The following is a 22,919-nucleotide window of genomic DNA, read 5'->3' on the forward strand; positions in this document are numbered from 1 at the left end:
CTGTAGTCCTAAGGCAGTGTTTCCCAAACTTTATTTGCTAGGCTCCTCTTTGTTTTACAACAAAAATCTTGTAATCTCCTACCTTGGCTCCTGTGCAGGTGAAGCCAAAGGGAAGATATGCTTCACCATATTTTCTATTCATTGGCTTAGAATGAAGTTGGTTTGAAAACATACTTGGCGATGCTTCATCTCCTGCTTTGCGTTTGTGTGGAAGCCCCAGTGTCCAAGCATTCTTTTATTTTTTATTTTTTCTCACCATTTTTCAGGGCATTTTTAAATCAGACATAGCTGTTGTGTATCAAGCCTAAATGTGAAGTGCATGTTTAGAAAGCAAACATCATAAGACAGTAATTGATAAAGTATTTGATAAAGTAATTGTTATGTTTGACAGTGCCAAACATAATAAAAAATGGATTCAACTAAAAAAAGGCTTAAAAAAAATTCCAGTTACACTGAAGCCCACCTACTGTTCTGTTTTTTGTTTGAATGGTTCAAAATATGTTGAGTATCAGTGTTACGGCTGATTCCGTAACACTGTTCCACAGTTTGTGTGAGGCAGTGTTGGCAAATTCTGCCACTTAGGTCTCAAAATGACTCTCAGTAGCAGCTATGGTGTTAATATTTAAAGGGCGAAAAAAGTTTTAATCAAGTGTTGAAATTATTCTTTCAGCAGTGAGCTGTAAATGTCGTGAAGTTGGGTTATGCCGGCATGTGTCACATGACTGCTTAACTATGTGGTTGTGCATATTGTTTTGGTCTCCGGGAGAGATGTGTCATCTCACACTTGGTCTGGACACAAAAAAAGAAAGAAAGGAGGTTAATTTTGACACTGGGTCTGGTTAGGTCACATTCTCACATTCTTCAGCAGTGACAACCAGGCTCTCTGTGGGTTGCCTTTCAACAGCCATTCAGCACTGGGCTGAACCAGCTTGATCTCTCGCTGTACGAACGTTCGAATGTTCAGCACTTCGTTTGTGTTTACCAATGGAAAACACAGCCTTAAAATTTAACTTGTGTACAGGAAATTAAAAATAGATCCATGGCATACATTAAATTTGATTCAGTTATGTAAATATAAAAACAAATAGGGCCATAAGAAATTGCATACAAAAAGAAATACTGATATTTATTTTCAAACGTATTAACTGTATTGGTTTCCTAATTGAGAGATTTAGAGTTATCATCTGAATAGCCAGAGTTTATAGGGACTAACTTGGGAGAGCAAGCCGTTAGTAAGCAAAAATTAAGATGAAGTTGCACCCAAGCAATATGTTAGACACTTGTCCAAAAACACAATTTTTATGGCTGAATCATTTCAGGTTACACTTGAGAGCCTTGCATAAGAAGGCAGAGTTATAGCTTGATGATGTGGTGGCTGTTTGTACCATTAGGGGGCAGTGTAACATTGTTTTCATATTCACCTTACTTGACATGGAATGCTAGCTGTTTACTCACATCCAGAGGTGGGGCAGTAGACTCATGCATGCACAAAGCAATCACAGTGACTCTGGTAGGTTTAATGCTAACAGCCCCCTCAGCTGACTGCAGAACAGACCCTGGTTTCTGGTCCCTGGCCCAGTAGTTTTCCTGTTTTCTTCTGCTTGAAAGCAGACCAAGGCACAAATGGGTGGGACCCAGAATGGCCTAGGAACGCTGTACATTGTTCTCGGAGTTTCCTCTTCCACATTCCTGGGCTGATTGGGATCTGGGCCTCCTGTGCAGGGGTATTGTTCTAACTCACCAGCACCACAGACCTGGCCCCAGCTAACCACAGCTGCCTCCACTGACCATTGTGGTGCCCTGGCCTAATGATGGCTATCTTTGCCATATCCATTTCTCCCTTTCTCTGACTAACTCCTCTCTGCATCTTTGCCTGGCAGTAGTCCTGAAACAACATCCATCTTTGCAACTTAAAACAGTCTTTTTCTCTTGTGCTTACATTTGGGATTATATTTTTTAATAATTTGTCAAGTTTTGTATCTAGATTTCAAATTATTCCTTTTGGAAACTTTTACCAGCCTAATGAATTGCAGCATGCCATAACTAAGGCAATCAGTTTGGCAAGTAAGATGAGAGGTCAGATGGGCACACTTTGACATATTTAGCTACCTCACTCTTATATAATTTCTTAAAGACTCAAAGGACTATGTACACTAGAACTACAAATTAGTTCCTGTGCCTTAGCAGACATCTGTGGTCTCTAGTGGAAATGGCAACTTAAAAGGCCTGCTGCACTTTATATGCAATGGAAGCAAAATGGTTTGAAGTTTCTGAACTAACATTTCAATTCCTGATGTTCTTTTAAGTGAGGACAAAACATTTTTGTGTCAGTTGTTTTTTCTGGATTGTGAAGGTTTACGCTTTGATAGATTTAACAGTAAATTAATTCAATTTTATGACTTTTTATATATGAAAATGTTGATGCCAGTGGAAAAATTGAGTGATTAAAAAAAAATTAATTAATTGATGTTTTGGTAGTGTAGTTTTGGGCACAAGTGTTAATTAGCTACAGTCCCACTTTAACAAGTGTTCTGCTTGCTTGTCAAGTAGTCATATTGTAAACTTCTAAAGCTTGGGGTATCTACTAATTTTAGATCAAGTGCTAAAAACAGCAGAGTGTGATCACAAGTTGGCCAAACCAGAGAAACTGTTGCATAATGAGATGTAAAAATTCCCCTTTTATTTAATATAAATACATAGGGCCATATTGATGGGCCGTCTTAGACCCTTTAGTGTGTCTGGTGTTTCCTGCCACTACAATATTTACATTCCTACTATATAGAGCCAGCTACCTTATTTGTATATCAGGGTTTGTTTTTTTTTATACCATATGCAGCCAATGCAAGAACACATTCAAGCATATTTGCGTACATGCATACCTACATGCATTGCTTTTTCAGTTATATTTACAGAAAGCACAGAGGAGAGAAACAGGAAGAGGATGATGTCTTTTACTTTTACTTCCTATCTCTGCCTTTTGACATAGTTTATACACTACAACAATTACATCATCTTGCTGTTGATGTTTTCGCACACTGCAGTAGAGGGTGTAAACACTCCCTAACCACACTTACTGGTCTCTCAGAGTGCGTGTTTCCTTATAATCATTAGTCGAACAAAGAAAAAAATCTTTAAAGGCCACGGTTAATTTTTGAGTAGGTTCGCCATTCGTGTTTCATAACAGCATAATGCTATCAATGTGGGCTAATATAGCAAAAATTTGGTTTTGATGTCAGCTTGGAGTAGCTCCCTCTTCTGTATTGTACAGGGTTCTAGCAAACCTCGTTTGACTCGCTGGAAAATAATGGACTTAAGTTTTACATCAGGAGGAAGATGAGAACCCCGAAACTCATCCAAGTGTGAGTGTCAGGCCCAGAAAACGGGGAGACTTTGCATGTTCTCCCTGTACCTACCTGTATGTTAGGTGTGAAAGTGAGTGTGGATGGTTGTCCGTCTCTCTGTGTTAACCCTGTGATGCACCAGCAATGCTGCAGGTGTACCCTGCTTCTCATCCTGACAGCAGTTGATAGGCTCCAGCCCCCAACGACCCTGAATTGGATAAGTTGTTAGGAAGATGGATGAATAAGCTTTTAAAGATGTAAAGCAAGGTTTTAAATCCTGTTGAGTACTTTAGTGCCATAAACCTCTTTATATTAGAGTTGCTTATTTCATTATTAATATTAAAGTGCTTATTGGAGTCTTCATTAGAACAGTCCCTTTATCATGCTGCTTACTGATTGATGAAACAGCATATAATGTTCAACTTAAGCGTTTTAATATTTTTTTTGCACATTAGTGCTGTGGCCATCACTGAAATTTGTGAATGCTTCCAGCTCTCTGTTGCTGTAGAGCACTCACTGCATTTGTAAATTGATGATTTCTTTAGGCAGTGAGCTTTTGAGAGTCAGCACAGCATAAGACAGCCTTACTCTGCAGCAAGGGATATTTGGAAGGGTTTGAGTTCACTGCAGGTACAAACTGTGCAGCCAAGCAGAGCACAGCAGTCTGTCATCACCCTGTTTCAGACACCAGCACAGTTGAACAGAAGTGAAAGCAAGGGGAGGGGTGCTCTTGTTGTTTAAGCAAGTTAGCAAGAAAGCAAATGAGCATTTGTGCTTGTGCATGAATACTAAAAAGTGACACTATTTCGACTTCAATAAGCGCTATCAGTAAATGCAGGCAGGCGGGCGAGTGAAGCCTGCTCTATGGCGCTTCCTTACTTGTTTTAGTCCCTGTCAATCTTCTTCCTTCTCTTGTGGTGTTTCTCCTGTGAGTAACACAGGCCAGCAGGGTGTGGCTGGTGTCATCGCTGTTGTGATTGGCTAGAGGCCCAAGCTTGTGTTATCTCCTGTGGAACATGTTCTAGTCCCACCCCAGATAGTGCCTGGCACTCAAATATAGCCCTGCCTACTTGCAATTACATCACAGCCTATGAAAAGATCCATGTCTTTTTGCTTTCTCTTTACACTGTCAACAGACAGGTAATGTGCAGTGTAGAAAGTTTCTCACTCTGTCAGGTTAACTAGCTACAGTTGGAGCTCTCTATATAGCTTTAGAGAGCCTGACAGAGAGTTTCTGTGTTGCTCTGTAAGGGCCCACAGCTTAAGAACTTTACAGTGAGTGCACGTCTGACGGCTACATGTAGGTTGCAGCTCGCTATAAAGACTACCTACTCCTCTGTAAATGGGGCACGTGAAACAGGCAGGTAATTTGTGTCAGAATGGCGTGGCACAGGCTACTGGACTATGCACCAGAGTAAAAGACCTAAAGTCTCATCGACCATGGATTTTCTAAAGAGCCTGGTTCCAGCTGTGATCTCAGGTGAGGGGTCTGCTGAACATGGGGGAACTGAACCCAGGGAGCCAGGCCCACGGCTTCTCCGGGTGAAAAGACTGGGCCTGCTAACCATGGGACAGACCATTGAAGAAGATCTGGTAGATCCGGTTACAAAGCTAGATGCTGGGATAAGCTCCTCCAGACATGCTCGCAGTAACCATACCCGCCTTAAAGGTACAAATGTCCCAAATACACAATTCATATATATATAGCTTTTTTAATGTGCTTCCTATAGATTACAATTTTGGTTAATCTCTGTTAACATATTTCCAAAAACTGGCTTAATACCCTCCTGCTTTATGCACACATGCTTACATACACCATGTATGAAAAAATACGACTGGGTTATCTGTGTTTTCTGTTCACTGTGGAGGGCAGTAAAATGCTGTGGTCACCACTCTCAATCCATGCTCAATTGAGAGTGTGGCATAGGGGCATGTGTGCTGACAAATGAATTGTATTTCCATTGTGATTTCAATCTGAACATATACAATACACAAAATAACACTGTAGGTATGCAAAAATTTGACATTGCGATAAAAGCTTTATTCCTTATTCATATTCTTCTTTGTTTATTGGGCAGAGGCTATTAAATGTTTAAAGTGCAAACAGTGGTAAGATACATTTTTCTCAAATTGTGCAATAAATAAATAAATCCAAATCCAATTAATTGTGTGGAAAACAGAGATTTAATTGCTTTAGATGCCTGTCCTGGATGTGTTATACCGTATAGTATATATTGAGTAAGTTTATCTACGCAGGATTTCTAATATTTTATGATTCAGAGTGGAAGATTTTTGCATAGAGAAATTTTTGGCACCCATCCAATCTTTTAGTCAAAGGAAAATCATTTTCATAAAATTATTTTTCTTTAAAATTTGTTTGGAATACCAGTAAAGTATTAGTAGTAGTAGTTTTAATTTACTATGTGCAAGACTGTCTTCCTGATGGCTAGTTACCCCACTCACTGTGAGCCAGAAAACCACTGGAAGTGAAGTCAGAAAATTCATACTGAATTTGGAATTGGTGCAGTGATGTCATTGCGTGTATTACGGGTTTTTCGCCTAGTTGGCCAAATCCATTGTCAAAATGTGATCTCACATCAGTATTAAACAGAAGCAGCTACACAGAACTGAGCTAGTGTAGGTGGAGCCCTCTTAACTGTGTAATGCGACAGCACATAGCAGTAGCATAAGAAAGCCAAGTTTAGGCTGGACTGTAGTCTGTCAGACTGCTATTTAAACAATTCACGAATATTACCAAACCACTTTTAGCTTACAAAGGCAATGCTTGCTGTGATGTGCCCACACAGACTATATTTAAGAACTGCATACAGTGTAAATTTCCAAGCCCAATTTAAAACATTATTTTGGTTTTCATGTTTTCATGGTCAGCATTCTTAATGCATTATTCACATCCACTGCTGCCATTAACCTAGTTGTCAAAAGTTTAAAACACAGCAACAAAATTATTTGTCTTTTGTGACCGAGCCAGTCAAAATGATAACAGCGTTTGCAAAGAAAAGTGTTAAAGGTTACTCTGTCCGCTTGATGTGTTTACTGTCAATAGAACCTTTTTTTGTAACCCCTTTTAGTGTTTGTGGATTGTGGATTTCTGTCCTACCCAGGTGGTTTAGTTCAGCATCACGAAATATGTGTCAAATACTTCTTACTTTCTTCCTTGATTTTTCTTTCCTTTTTTAAGATACTGCTACTTATATACACAATGGTGGATTGTTGAAAAAGAGAGTTTTATTTATTTAGTCTCTTTTATCTGTGAACATGCCTTTCCATAGAAAGCCCACTATCATGACTTTTCTGGGTGTCTTGTCACCATTTAATCTAGCAATCTGACATCTTACTGGATGATAAAAAGCATACTTGTTGTTTCTGGCTGGAGCTTTGGTGATCTTAAGCATTTTCAGACAACATAAAAGGAAAGCTGCGATGCAGGTTATGTCTGTTTAACAGTGCTGAGTTCTTTTACTTGGCAGGTAAGCTGTAGGCAAGGTGTGATCAAAAATCTCTGAGGACAGATCCATAAAAGTCAAAGGTCTTTGATTAAATTTTTGGCCAGCTCTTATTCAAGGTCAACATCTCCAGTCGCTTCCAGTCAGGAAGTTTGACATTGTAAAACATCCATCGCATTGTGCACCTTGAAGTCATTCCAGACAGCGTGAGACAGCGTGGAGCTCTATGGAGCATTAAGTTCAAAGGATACAAAAGGTGGTGTATACCAGCTGCTACCATGTCTGCTCTGAAGCAAATACAAATCTTTTGCCACATCAACTCAATAATCGTTCACCGCCTGGACACATCCAAAGCCAGTGTTATGCCTCTGTAGTAGGTGATATATTGTGCCCGTGACAGTAGTTAAAGGTTTACGTACATATAATTTTTCATGTAGGTCAGCCAGTTTACACTGGTAAACTTCTCAGGGTATTTTCTTTTTTTCCCCTCCACTGCTACCTGTCAGAGCATGCTTGCTCCCTATTTGCTCATGGCTAAAATATGACTCAGCCTTCCCTTCTGCTGCACTCACTTGGCCTCTTAGTCTTTATGAATAGCATTATTCAACCGGTTAAACTAACCCACAATAACAAAGTGATATTCTTCATTTTGGTTTGGTGAAGTGTGAAGATAATCTAAAGTTTTGCTAGCTTGGCTCATGAAACTCTTGTTTCGTCTGTGTGCGTGTGCTTGGCTCAGACTGCAGGCTATAGGCTGATGTTCATTTTGAAAGACAGTTTCTGTTGACTGGGCAAATTGTTTTCAAACATTTCCTTCTTTCTTCCCTATTAGGAAAGATCCATCATATTAAAAAAGTCTCCTTTTTGAACCATGCTGGTGATGGCAGTGGTCACAATGGTGAGTTATGCATTACAAGACGTAGCGTGATTGCTACATTAAGATGAGGTCAGAGGAGCTTTAATTGAGTTTTAACTCCGTGTGGAGTGACACTTCCCTTGTTGAAGAACCTGCATAGTCTGTGGCTTTTAAGGCGGTGCTGTTCTTTTCATTTTGTCGTTTGTCATCTTTTGCAGGCTTAGACAATATTCAACTGCTTGATGCACAGTTCAGTTTTCAGGATACGTTTGATTAGGACTGTATTTGGTTAATGGGTGCAGCGGGTTTGTGATTAGGGAGTGTTTGGAGCATGTGACAAAATGGTGCAGTGATGGGTTGTGCTTCTGTAATAAAAGATCCTTGTGAAATTTCTGTCTAAACACTCCACAGGGTGTGTATCCAGACAGGATGGATGAACTTATTCATGGAATTTCTTAAGTAGTCGTCAGCCAACTATAGTGAAACAAACTCCATAATGGTGCGCAGTGCAGCCTGCATTTAGTGGGAATATGGTGTCATATCGACGAATGCTGTGAATCATTGTTCATACTCATTCTCCAGCCAGCTGTTCCATAGTGAATAAACTTGAAGACATTTGGTTCTATGAGTAATAAACTGACCTTTTAAAACCTGAGTTAAGAGGTGTTTTTATTCAGATTTTCCTCATGTTCTGCTCATCATTCCACGGGGCTTTTGCTTCTGACCTAAGAAATACTCTTTTTTTCCAATTAGACTGTCTTAATTTGCTAGGCGAATCAAAAGAATGAGTTTGCTCATTTTCAGCTTGAGCAGAATCAATAGATTGTCTCATAGAATTTGACTGTTTATGGTTTATGCAACACATTATATATGAAGGTTAGATCCACTGTCATTCAGCTAAACTGCAATATACTACTAAAGGGAAAAAAAATCCAGCCTATTTAGTTTTGTGTAAAACCTTTGTCTAAATGTGTGGTATTTAATACAGGAGTGCAATGAAATAGCTGGGTCTGAGTCAACGGAGCATGCGGAAGTAAGTAGATGTGCAGGTTGCAGAATTGTGCTGCATACTCAGAATGCTGTGATGGATCTAAATGATGTGTCCTCTGCAGCCCAGGCATCGCTGGGGAGGTCAGGGATTGAATTACAGCTCCTATCGATTATTGTTCCCACCACTGCCCTTCAGAGAGGCCAGCACAGGAAATGCATCCTCCACCCCATGGGCTCCGGGGAGGAGCAGCTGCTCTATACTGTCTGCAGCCAGGATGGCTAGCTGTCAGTCACTGCTCCTACTTTGTGAATGAAGCTTAAGTAACCTGCCTTGATTGTGCATTTAGTTGAGATTATTTGATCAGTGAGGTCTTTATTCCAGGAAGTGAGTTATAATGGTGTTTATTTGAAGTTCTCGGCTTACGTCAGCTCCATCGGACAGTAGCTTTTAGCTCTAGTGTTCCCAGAGAGACGGTGTGGTCAGTCCTGCATTCCTTAAACAATAAAGCTGGTTTACAGAAAACAATGTTTGCAGAGAGCTCTGATTGTTTTATGTTGACTCGTTTGTCGATTACAATAATATTAACCCAGATGTTGTTTTTAAACAGGATTTGACCATGAGTTCTTCTGTTGTCCTCCCACTACATGAACTTAGAGCCAAGGCATGTAAAGGGAGCACATTTAGTAAGTTATATTTGAAAACAGTCAAACTTGACTGATCCCTAAAACTATTCAGCTATCCACCCTCTGTGCTGTTACTTACTGCATTTGTGTCAGGTAGAAAAAGGGTGGACCAAAGATTAAAAAACAAAAACAAAAAAAAACCCCACAGGTGGAGTCCTTCTGTGTTGCATGTTGCCCCTGTGCATGCTTGGGTTTGGGGGTTTTTTTTGTTTTGTTTTTTTTCCCATTGAAAATGCGGTCGGCTCATGTTTCCTGACATGACCCAGAACTCTCACAAAAGAAATTCTTAATCTCAAGAGTTTCATTTCCTCATTAAATTAACTAATTTAAGGCTACAAGTAATCTAGTGACATCTTAACAAAATAACCCCAAAACATATTTTACTTCATTACTTAGAAACTGTCTGATATTTTGAAACATCCTGCTATGTTCCTAAATTGTCTTTGAATTGTGCAACAGCAAGCTGTTCCCCTTCTCATTCAGGATCAGACTCTGCTTCACAGACTTCTATATATGGCTTTACATCTCCAGTTGTGGCCATTAGTCACAGTAAAGCTGCTGCATGAGTGTAATCCTGGGGATTTTTAGGTTAGTAAATTAGACACATACGTAATACTTTGACATTTGGGGAAATGCAGTTGGTCAGATTTGAACAGACAGACGGGGCAGTATCTTGCTTTTAATGGAGCTCTAGGAAAGATTAAACATGACTCATAGAAGTTCCGATTTAAGGCTTAAAATAAAACCGTGTGATTGCTGCAAATTTGCAGTGGTACTGTAAACAATCTGTTTGTGTATTACAAGGCAGAGTTTCACAGTGGAAGCCTGCGTCGGGGTAGCACCAGCCAGGGCTTGACAAAGCATCTGCTTGTGTTGTTTGTTTGCAATGAGCTCTGCCTCACTTTGCATAACTTGTGTAGTGGAGGACATGTGACGGAGGGAGAGACTGAGGGCGAGCGAGAAATGAAGACTAAACTAAAAGAAGACAAAGAACATTTGTCTTTTGCAGCTTTCCCACTGCTTTTCCCTTCACAATATTTTGGTAACAAACTTAATCCTGTGCTTGACTACAAATTGCTTGATGTCATGTGGATCAGCATTAAAGTCTCTGCCAGGGCAGGAATAACTAGCGTCAGTGCAAGATTAAAATATCAGCTGAATCGTGTGCGTGTGTCTTTCACATTCACACAAAAACAATGGGCTGTTTTCTTACTAATGGGGTGTGTTGTGTGTTTGTGTATCATTCTGTGTGTTACTATGCCTGGTAGCTTTCAGACAGGGCAGTGATGTAATGCCCATGATTCCTTTGGGTGTGAGCAGTTAGCTTAGCAAGATTAGTTTCGATCACTATAATGCCAAAGAAAACAGGTAGCAAGTCATCTATCCATCTCACTTGACTGTAGTGAGTTGCATTAACATACTCCTATTACGTCATATATATTCCTGTTTTAAAAAGTGAAATATACATTTAATACATTTAATTTAGGAACATATTTTTATTATTTTGGTTGACTAGTTAAGGTGTGTTCAATCTATCCTTCCTCTTTCCTTTCCCTCATCCACCTCCCATTCTTTCCTTTCCCTCCTACTGCAGTTTGGAATGACGCATCAGTATTGCTGCGGAGCTTACAGGAAGTATTGCTTTGATAGGCTAGCGGAGAGGCAGCACAGTAGCAGCTCTGACATGCGTATGCATTACTGAACCACGGCCAGGGAACACTCGCAGCATTTTGATGACATCACCCACCCCCACGCACTGCTCCCTCCCTCCCTGTTTGCTGTTGAAACAAGCTCTCTCCATCTCTCTCACTCTGAGAGAAAAGAGCAGGCATCGGTAAAAGAACAAGAGCTCACTCAGAAGAGGAGGGGCTGGCCATGAGCGAACAGGGAGGGAGAGAGCTTTTGGGGCAGGAGGAGGAGGGTGGCTGACGGTGCTAGCGGGCTAGGACTGGCACACACACATGCACACACACACACACATACACACAGGAAGAGAAGGGGAGAAGGAATATTACCGCACATTGTTAAGACTTCTATCGCGTACTGTTCTGCTACTGTTTTCCCTCATTTCAGGAACAAAAGTTCTCATGCAGTTGTGTCCTTCGGTTTCTGGATTTTTCTCTGCTGAAATGGGGATGAGGGACTCTGTGGACTGGCAAGTGGGCAGCAGGCTCTGGGGTGGAATACTTCTCTAACTAGCCAGGCTGTGCGCTCTCTCTCCTCTTCTTTCTGATCACTTTTACTCTTCAGCTAACTGGGTGGCAAAAGCGAAAAAGTGGTAGGGCTTCTTGGGTTTTCCGTCAGCATCTGCTCGCACTGTTCTTCAGGATGCTGCCTTTAACTAGCACCTGTGGAGGCTAGTACTCAGCTCCTACTGGTGGAGTCTGCAAGTTTGATAAGTGCAAGGTGTTTATTTTTGAGAAGAGTGGAATGTTTGGATTTTGGGAAATAAAGGTGAAAGGAAACCTGTAAAATTTGTGCCTTCTGGGGAAGCTTAACTTTTGGGAGCTACCATGCTGAGCCTGCAGGATTCTGTCTTCTTTGAGATCAGCATCAAATCTCTCCTCAAGTCTTGGAGTAGCAGCTGTGAGTATCTTTCCAAGCTTGCACAAATGTTTACATACCGCACTTACTGCCACCAGACTTATCTGCCACACGCAGCCAGCAGAGCCTGTGCAGCATTGTACATGTCTTTGTGCGTTCCATGCGTGGATTTCTTATATCTCCTTCCCGTATAAGAAAAGTGGCCATTAGTGGAGTTGTCAAGATGACAGATTATGTTTAGTGCAGGTTTAGTCGGCCTTGTTTGATGTGTATGCAAGTGGGTGCAATTAAAGTCTTCATTCAGCAGAGTGCCCTTCTTCCTGCACTCATCATCATTCTGCTGGCTCCTGGATGTCCCAAAGATAATGTTTCTATTGATGAGCATCTACTGATACATAACACAGATGGACATGAAGTATTCCCTCTGTTCTTTTGAAGATCTTGTCTAACTTTCTTTTACTTTTTCTGTATTTATCAACTTGCTATCTGCATTTACTGATTATACATTTTGGACAGATATATTATCAATGTTAATATTGTTATTTCGGCTGGCTGTTGTTAACAGTTTGCGTAACAGTCAATATAGATATAGATGTTTTTTCATTTTTCCCCACGTCTGTGCGAAGGGAACAAAGAAACCTTGTTTTGCAAGTTTATGAAATTGAACTCAAAACACAAGGATTCAAGGACTTCTAAATTTATGAGCCACAACAGCGAATTATCAGCAGCTGACATCAGTGCATGCCACCGGAGTCATCAAAGCAAATTCGCCAATACTAAAATGCGGCTGACGCACCCCTGATTTTAATATCCAAATTACTATGTTAAGCGCTTCCTTAGGAGTGCTCCCCTATCTACTCTGTTCCCCGTCCTCCTAGTTTTGCTATCCTCTTCTTCCTTTCCTCTGGGCCAGCTAATGTTTCTCTACTATTGATCTGTCTTCTGGTTGCCTCCTATTATTAGCTTCCCATGCAGCCCATAATATATCAGGAATCAAAAAGATATTGTCTCTCCAGTCTCATTGAAATGGTAGGGATGGACAAAGAGGTCAAGTAGTAAACTGCACTCTTCACGAACCTCTTTTAGTTACATTAGTAACACGTATAACTGTTGTGTAGTTTAATTCTGTTTATGCAGTTTAACAGTTCACCTTGAATGCACAAAAGACAACACATAGGCTGCAACAGAATTATTCGTCAACGCAAAAGTGTTTGATGAGACTGCGTTAGCTCAGCGATACAACCTCTGAGCCACTGTTCCTTTTGTCTGAAAGAGGAATAGTTAGACCCTCTTTAAAGGCTTATCTGCTGGGCTCTAATCACCTGACTTATTCTGTTTTGGTTAAAATTTAAATTTAGATTTGAATCATTCAGGTTTGGACTTAAATGATTGATTTGCACATTATTTATCAATTTTTCAGTAACAGATGCTAAATGGCATTGCCTCTGTTTATATTATCAAATGAGGAAAAGACAGACTGATTATAGGGCCGTACACTTTTTTTAAAATATATAATATAATATATATTACCTGTGTTTCTCTCTGCCACTCACACCCATAGTGGAATTTGTCAGTTTTCATGCCGTGTATGCTGTGCATTTTGATATTGTTTCTAGATACGTGCAATGTGGTTACAAAATACTGACTTATTAATTATGTATTTTGATCAGCATGCCAGTTAAATTCATTTTAATTAGTTCTAACAATTTTCGATGCATTAGAATATCACAGTTCTTGATTTATTTATTTTTTTAAATTGTTTTCTTGTTATTGGGAGCCATTTCTGCAAGTCAGGATTCCGTGTATTATGGCAAAGGCATGCTGGCCAAAAAACAAAGAGTGCCAACAAAGAGAAATTTGTGTATTAAGCTTCAGTGAACATGAACAGATGTGCTACACCCCACTTCAATGACTGTATATTTGAGGATTTAGCCAGCCATTTAGATCACTATGTGCCAGAAGATATACAATCTAGTGCTTTTAACATAATTGATGTGTTTTATTTTGCACAATTTGAGCTAGCTAAGTGAATGTCGAGGTTGGACCTACACTTCATTTCTGTTTGCCATAACCACAACACAAGTTTCTAGGTATTTAATAACCACAGTCATTTTAGTCTACTAGGTAAAAGTTTGCTATTTAAATTTCTAGAATGCAAACCTGTATCAGCAACATCCAAAATGTGTTGAAATTAACTCCCTTTAAAATTATGTATAAAGTTATTTCTAGCTTTTTAGGCGGATGAGAGCTTGTTGAACTTCTATCTTTTGAAGTTGTCACAAATGCACTGCAGGAAAAAAGCATTACATCTGTAAAAAGTAGAATGCACAAAGTCTAACTGTTTTCATTGGCTTTGAAAAGAAACATGTCCCCCTTTCACATAGCAGAGTGTTATTTCAAGAGCCTTTCTTTTGTCAACCTTGCATGTTTTCTCTGAGTCTGCATCAGAAGTGCTACAGGTGCTCTTATTCTGTCAGACAGTCTGAAGATTTGCAGGTTAACCAAATAAATGTTCCATGGACCTGAATGTCTTTATACTGGTGACCTGCTCAGTGTTTGCCCTGTTCCTCACCCAGTATGTGATGGGAGAGGCGTGAACCCCCTAACCCTGAAAATTTTTCATGAAACACATAGCAGTTATTGTTTGACCTTGGTAACTGTTTCCCCCCCTTGAAATATATAAGAATGGTAAACATCCAGCCAGACACATTTGCAGGAAGTCTCAATTCTCTCCCTGAAGGTAGCAAATACTTGAAGATAGGGCTGGGCGATATGGCCTAAAATCCATATCGTGATATAATTTGAAGCATGTACGGTAATGATATATATCGCGATATATTCTTTTTTTCTGTATAACATATTTTCCACACTATAAGGCACACTTAAAATCCTTTAATTTTCTCAAAAATCGAGTGTGCCTTATGTATGAATTCTGGTTGTGCTTACTGATGTCGAACCGATTTTGGCGAGCAGAAATCTGTTAAATGTTTTGATGGATTGTCAGCATTACGGCTGCCATAGTGAGGAGCTTAGCGGAGTAATCTGGGTCCAAAACTCCGTCCGCTTCAGGTCCCAAAGTCAAACGAACACAGAGTTAAAAACGGTCGAAATTCTTTAATCTTTAATAAAATCATCAGCGTTGCTGCTTCAGCAGGTGTAACAATTAAGTTTAACATCCAAGCATCCATGAAAACAGAATTTATTAAATTTAACGGAGTTAGAAGTTAACAGGAAGTTAGCTTGCTAGTTTCCACCTAAATCTCTCTGGCTGAGAGATTTTTGAAACTAATTAAAACTTACAGCTCTGCTGTCACTTCCAACATAAACGAAGACAGGAAACTAAACAGCAGTGGTGTTTGCAGGGTTACTGAAGTTGGACTACCTGGTATATAATGTTGTGCTACGTGATTGCTAGCGACACAGCTATGTTAGCATAACATTAGCACAGTGAAGCTGGGGGATGAACGCCAACTTTTTTTCCACTCGATAAAAGTTAACGTGAGGGATTCTGGTGGTCAGGGACAAATGTAATCGCATAGCAGGATGCTATACACGGGGCAAACTTCAGTCAGGAGAACAACTGAGATTATTCATTCAGGTTAGTTATTAATATACGGCAACAACATGGGAATAGAGCAGCTGCAAGAGAATTCAACATTAATGAATCAATGTTACAGAAGTGGAGGAAGCGCAGTTTTTGGCTTTCCCCATATTTCAAAGTGCTTCATCTCTTTGCTATCACTCTCGCCCGGCATAATTTGCAGACTATAATGGTTGTAGCCGCTGCGATGCTTTCGACCAAAACAGGCGCAGCTTGATGTCATCAACAACAGCGCTTTCGCGATAGAGCGGTATCATCAAAATCTCTCTTTTTTTTTTTTAAAATTTATTTATTTATTTATTTTTATATTAGTAGATTAATAACACATTAACACCATAATTAGCTTTCTTTTCTTTCAAAAACACTCCAAACATTATCATATTTAAGGTAAATGGGGTAATTTGAATCCCACTGGAATAAAGCCAGGTATGAAAATCCAACCAAAATATTTGTATAAAATTGCACAAAAAGAATAGATGGTCCAAATCCTCCTCTTCTGTTTCACAAAAAACACAATTATCAGTTTCTATTTTGAATCTATCACCAAGGAGTCTATTTGTCGGGTAAATTTTATATAGTCAAAATCTCTATCGTTGGCCAAATTTATATAGTTTCTATCGTATATCGTTTATATCGCCCACCCCTACTTGAAGACTTTTATATTTAAAAAAAAAAAGTATTTGAAGAATACTTGAAGAATTATAGATTGTATCCACCAAAAATAATTTGTATTTGAAAATGTGAGTTTATAATGCATTTAACTGGGGCTGTTACCCTTAAACACAGTTGTCTTTCTTGTGTTACTTACTTGGAAATTTACAAGTAAGTAACACAAGATATTGTAAGTATGTGAGGGCACACAGAAATACAAGGCTCTGCAGTAAAACATCCACCTGTTGAGTAAACAACTTTGTTCCATTTATCCCTTTTTAACTACTTTCTACCTTTACTATTATACATAGCAAAAAGGGCTCCTAAGTTAAATGCATGTATGATGCTTTCTCCATTACAACATCCAGTAGTAATTTAATTAAAACACTCAATGAAATCAAAGTTTGGCCTTTAATTGCTGAATATTGCTCATCCATGATGGAACATGTCATTATTGGTTTCTCAATTAATCTCTTTTGAACTGAAGTGTCCTCAGCTTCTGGTGATACATTTATTTTTCCAGTGTATCTTTCAAATTCCCTTTTATTTGGAAGGTATAATGGTGAAGAGTACACCAGTAATAACTTGTTAAAAACTCGGCATGTCGAGACATAATGGCAGAACTGGCACTGCCGCACCACATAAACCCTAGCAGTAAGTCTTTTGTCTCTGTTTCAAAAAAAAAAAAAAGGACGCACCCTCAGCTCTGCATTCCAACCGTATGTGTGTGTTTGTGCTGTTGTTGCCAGTGTTCATGAGCAGGCGTTTTGGGAGGGCTTTATTTTAACTGTGACAAGGTGGAGCCACTGCTGTAATAGTTGTGTAATCCTGCAGGGCGCTCAATTTCTTAAGCACTTTTTATAGGCCTCACACAACAAAACACGCTGAGCATTTTCTGATGCAGCGTTTTAGCAGAAGCACAACATTTCTCCGTATTAGAAGTGTAACTGCAATACTGTCTAACCCTGAGATCATGATGTTCTTAGAAACTGAGACGCCAGAGTTCAGTTACGTAACTCTGGTAGTAAACTAAAGCAGTAAACTAAACTTAAGGTGAGATTCTCCATTAGTTATTAAATATGGAATTGCAGAGCCATCAAGTGTTGAACATTCATTTAAAATAACTCATTTGCACTCAGATGAGATATGGAATATACATGTGGTTCAACGCTACTAATACTACAATATTATATTGCTTCCCCCCTTCTCTCCAGTGATTAGCATTTAAACATGCTTTGATGCTTTGACAGTTAGACTTGCCAGAAGTGAAATTTGGCTTTGAATGAGAAGTGAAACAGGACTTCGGGGCAAAGGGTGTGACAAAATACTAATAAAGTAATTTATTGTATTGCTTCCTCTTGCAATATGTGATCACTAAATATCCATGTTTTGTTAAAATACTTTAATCGCTTCTTGTAAAAGCAGTGTAAGTTGATGTGAAATCAGCCAGCTTGCAGTGAAGAGCAATAAAGCCAAAGGAGGTAAAAGCTGGAGAGCTCAGAGAGCTGCGATAATCAAATCAACAATTAGTTCATTCAGTTTACTCACTATCAAAGTTGAATAATAATAGGTACATTAACCACAATGCACTTACTCTTTGGCTTTTACCCTAGTCAAAAACTCTGTTAATAAACTTTCAGTTAGCCTAAATTCTGGAGGAGTTTGTAAACAACTGTATAGTTTTGGGGGGGGGGGGGGGGGGGGGGGGTGTTTGTTTGTTTTTCGTTCAATTTCTCTGCTATGATTTGTGCGTTTGTTGGTTTTAGCAGAGAGTCATAGCCTGGCATCCTACTAATGACTGGCATGTCCTAGGGAGAAAGAATGAGAGGGGGGAGGAGCAATGCAGACACTTGGCCCAAAAAGGATGCCTTGCTTTGTTTTTCTCATTGACTGGAAAAGTACACTGTTGGAGTATACACAATCCAGTTGGACTGGGGTGGGAGCGAAAAGGATGGAGGGGGTAAAGGACGCAACACTGATTGGCTATTAGGAGCTAGCTGTGTTACATCACTGGGGGTGTTGGTGGAGCACAGTAAACAAAGAGGGAAATGTTTGAAAGACTCTCTGTGCTGCTGGACAGCATGACCACAATACATGCTACTACGCTGCCTCTTCTACCTCCCTACTTTCATTTGCACTTAAAAAAGACGATTATTAAGTTTTATAGAGTTGTTGTTCTTTTTTTTTTCTCCCTTTTTTTTTTGTAAGAAAACAAAAGTTGAGGACTAAGAAATGCCAAATCCAGTAAGTGTTTAAAATCCAGCCTTGTTTACATCCATGAGTGCTCACGGTCGGTGTCCTGCTATTTTCCTGCCTGCACATTGTTCCATACCTCAAGTTACTCCCACCTTTTAATCCTCTTTTGATCAACCTTAAAGGAATGTGTGTCAGACACATGCATACACACAAACACTGGGAATCTCAGTTCATTGAATGGTGGTTGCAGATTTTGGTTTACAACACATCTCTTTGCACTATGTGATGGAGAGTGGTCCTTCTACTGCATACTGACGTGAACTACATTTGCCTTATATTTTTATCAAGTAAATGATACATGTAACAATGTAACTTTGTACAGGTAGTCTCTTAGAGGCACAGAAGGTTTGAGATTGATGTTGTTTGAACTTACATCGTATCTAACGTCAGTGGCTCTCTTGGCGTGGATAATATATTTTTACATTTCCGCTTCACTTTTTTCCCGTCAGTGAATTCTCTCCCTCTTATTTACCAGGTAGCTCCAGCACTTCTGTGCAGACCTTTTCTCTGTTGTGGGAGTTTTTGATATAATTCAAATCCTTTACAGAGTCAATCAAGTTAAATTTTCGGATAATTAAGACAGGATAAGTGAGATAAAGTGATTTATAGTGCCACATTCTCTCAAAATTTACATCCCACCAGCCAATGAGGATTTTGTTTTGATGGCTTCTCTAACAAACATCTGCAATCGGTGGGAACTTGGCTCATGTGGTTTTATACCAAACCCAGAGCAGAACAGGGACTGCTATCACTACTTGCACTTCAAGGTGGTGGAGCTGGTTTCGGTACAAGTAATGAGGAACTCGTTGGCGAGACAGCTCAGTGATGTCTCCCTGTTCTCCTTATAGATTTTCTCTGGAAGTTTTGCTTTTTCTCACCATCAAAATTGTACTGCATTCTTGCAAAAGCAAGTGAATAAATAAATTCTCAATGATTGCAAATGTGACTAAAAGTAGTATGTTTTATTCAGGAGTGTAGTAGTGTTTGGTGGCTGCATAATTTAATATTTTGGTTACCTATGCTGCAGTATATGAGTAATTTGAAAACTGCTGTCATTATTCTATGACGTGAATCAGCCTGTTAGTGATTTAGCATCAAGATCAGTGGCCATAACCATAACCAGGACGAGAAAGAACAAGGGCTTTCTTGGGAGGGAAAGAGGCTAAGGGGCCATTCACTGTCAACTATACACTTAGCAGAGATCATTGAAGACTAGACTGGAAGTTGTGTCCCAGCAGTTGCATAAATTTAAACACCACTATATGTTCCTTTTATAGAGATTGTTAAGACCTTTTGGTTCATTTGATTTATTTATTTATTTATTTATTTATTTATTTTTTATATGTCAGATGGAACATAATTTGAACCTTGAGTAGTGGAGTAAAAACCTTTGTGCTGTGATATTTATTGCTTTTGAGTTTGAGATTTGTGTTTATTTCATCTTATTGTATATAGGATTTGCATTAAGCATGGATACACTTCTATTTTTGCCAGACAGACAAAAATAGAAGTGTATCCATGCTCTAGCTTTTCAGCCATAGCTTAAGACTCTTCTAAAGATTTGCTTATAACATTTGAATAAGAGAACCAAATGTTCTGTGCCACATGCAAACCTGCAGAGTGCCCTGGCTTTTCCAAGTCAAATATGTTTCAGGAAAGATGGTCTACTGAAGGAATCCCGTAAAAATGTGGATAACACCACTGCACTATCAGATAACACTACAATTTATTTAGTTTTGCCTTAAAAAAAACATTTAAAGGTCAATATTGTGGTAAATGTATAGCAGGCCATCTATCTTCTATGTATTGAAAATATTCTGCTGTTGTATCTTTAAAATCTGTTGCAACATGAAATTTACGAAATCGTCTAAGCACTCTGATAAATTTTACTGCACAGCAAGAGGCAGGAAATCAAAGTCACCCCTCTATGATACTTCATTGTTGTTGTTGTTTGTTTGTTTTTTTTCAACTTTACCATTACTGGCTTTGTATTTTCAGTATTAGCTGTAACTATTTTAATCTCAGTGGTGGCAAATATTTGGAATATACTGATTTTTTTTTTTTTTTTTTTTTAATATAGACCTACAAATCTGTATTTAAACAGGTTTGGTGTGCTAATAAAAGTTAAAAAGCAGATGGGTGTAGTGTTAATGAAACATTGGCAGAATTTGCTTATGGACATGTTGTGCTACAAGAGAAGAATTTATACCACACACTTGGTTTACCCTATCACAAAAAAGTAGCTTACATCCCTCTGTTGAACAAGTCAAGGCAGAGCTAGTCTGACAAATAACTACCCATACAATGATTTTAACATTTCAGCATGTATAAATAAAATGAGCTAGAAAGCAATTTTTTTTATTTTTTTTATTTTTTTGGTGGTTTATGAATTTTGCTACCTCTGGGGGAAAAAAAGCAAGAGATGGCTACTTAGCTCTTTTCTAGTATTTGTAAAAACATTAGCTAATCTTCTGCTGATACAGCTTCATGTTTATCATACAAATATGAGCCTGCTATCAACAGCCTTATCTAATGTCTTGGCAAGGAAGCAACACAGGGTATTTCCCAATCAGACTATGCCTTAAAGTTGTCGTGTGTAGCCAGTGTGCTCCCTTTGATCACAATAGAGAAGTAGATTCATAAATAAATGTGTAAAGTATAAAAAAGGTATAGTCATTTCTAGGGATGGGTATCGTCTAGGTTTTATCCGATACCAGTACCAAACCGGTACTTTTGAAACGGTACCGGTGCTTAAAGAATGGAGAACACAAAATTGGTCCAAAAACCTCTCGTTTAGCTGTTTTTTTTGTAAAAAGATAGCAATGTTAGCCTTTTCTGCAGTTATAGGGCATATAAGGTATCACTCTTGGCTGGAAGCAGTGCTTAAACAATGGAAAAAACACAAACTTTGTCCAAAAACCTGTCATGTTTAACTGTTTTCCACTTTTTCTTTGGTCATTTTAGCCTTTTTGGCCAGGGTGAAGGGAGTATCTGCCATGACACAAGAAGACAGCCGCATGTAACTAGTTTGCTAGTTCACCTTACATGCATTAATGTAATAAAGTGTTTAGCGTACTCAACGTGAATTACACACGAACATCATTAGGCTACTCACGCAGAGAAGAACGGCTAGGTTCTTTTTCAGTCTGGTTACTACCGTTTATGTCAGATGGCACCGGATACCGGTACCCATCCCTAGTCATTTCAGACTAATTTAGCAGAAAGAGCTGGTGTGTAATATTCTAGATTTAGAAAACCAAATATTTAGTTGTTGTTTTTTTTTAAAGATAGATTACAATAACTAATGACATGGCTCTAATAGGAATTATGATTATCCCTGTGTTTGCTTTTTCAGGTGATTTGAACCCATTATGTGCAGTATGAGTTTAGAAAATGAGCTTTCTAAAAACAGACACGATTCAAATGGAAATTGTATGTTTGTTCTAGTCGGCGCTGCAATTGCTCTCTCATCACTTCAGTCATTTTACCTCTTTAGGAAACGTCTGAGCTTGTGTTTGGATTAGAACGAGCGCATGACCTTGCATTTTTTTCCAAGAGTCTTGTTCTTAACATGACCATGCTGCTTTGACTCTCACTGTATTATTTCCTAACCTCTACCCTCTGGCACCTCTGCAGCTTCTGCACCAGTCAGCAGCAGCGTGAGTAGACGCCGTGCACCCTCCTCGGTGACCCCCCTCTCGTGGGAGAAACACAACATCGCCGCCATGTCGAGCATCACCATTGACCCTGAGCTCAAGCCCGGGGAGTTTGTCATCAAGAGTCTATTTGCTGAGTTTGCTGTGCTGGCTGAGAAGAAGATCGAGATGGTGATGGCTGAACCGCTGGTGAGTCCACAGGGGGTAAAGTAGATGTAAAGAAACACAGGAAATGTAATTTAATGCACAACATGTGACGCAATATACTGCTGAGACAGCCTCTTCTGTTTTGCAACCAACTGCCAAGTCTTTAACTGTCAGGCAAATGTTATTGTAAATGAGCAACGGCATTGTTGTACATTTAATGTCTTTTACATTAGGTTGCTGTCAGGTTAATATTTGTAGCCTCAAGTCTTAACTTTGCTGTCAAGAATTTTAGCGTGGTTCACTAGCTGAATAGTGGGCTAAGCAATCTGCTATCATGCTGTTAACAAAAGTATCCCTGCTGGGCTCGTCACACAATAATTCTCGTTCTGTCTCTTTCTCTCCAATACTTTAACAGGAGAAACCCCTGTCCCGTTCCCTCCAGAGAGGAGAAGACTCACAGTTTGACCAGGTCAGTTCAGCCGTAGTAAAGATTACGTCATGCATTTATTATGAGTTTGACAGTTTCATTTCCTACGTGGACAAACAACAGTCACACCTCTGTGTGCGCACTGTGTTTAAAACACCAGCTCTACCCAATCAATGCTTCATTCAATGGTTCGTCTGTCCCTCATCTGTAGCTGGTGCAGGACTCTATACAATAGGCGTGCCTGCTACAGAATGCTTTGTTCAGCACAACACAAAGCCAATGAGGATATGGTGGTATAGATC

General features: G+C 39.3%; 1 protein-coding gene across 15 annotated transcripts in view; it reads left to right on the top strand.

Annotated features, from left to right (window-relative positions):
* The window catches only part of fryl (furry homolog, like), a 75,773-nt gene that overhangs the window by 9,972 nt on the left and 42,882 nt on the right, over nt 1-22,919 (top strand). For 8 of the 15 annotated variants that reach the window (XM_005923328.3, XM_005923330.3, XM_042221398.1 and 5 more), the window contains exons 1-4: nt 191-5,010; nt 7,638-7,703; nt 22,024-22,232; nt 22,606-22,659. In XM_005923328.3, the coding sequence (XP_005923390.1) occupies nt 4,746-5,010; nt 7,638-7,703; nt 22,024-22,232; nt 22,606-22,659 (594 nt within the window). In that variant the 5' untranslated portion in view covers nt 191-4,745. The other 7 variants (XM_005923335.3, XM_014333890.2, XM_005923336.3 and 4 more) reach the window with 5 other exon arrangements.

This window comes from Haplochromis burtoni, unplaced genomic scaffold (genome assembly GCF_018398535.1).
Source record: "Haplochromis burtoni strain Fernald_Lab_line unplaced genomic scaffold, NCSU_Asbu1 Contig_65, whole genome shotgun sequence".
In the NCBI taxonomy this organism is placed as follows: Eukaryota; Metazoa; Chordata; class Actinopteri; order Cichliformes; family Cichlidae; genus Haplochromis; species Haplochromis burtoni.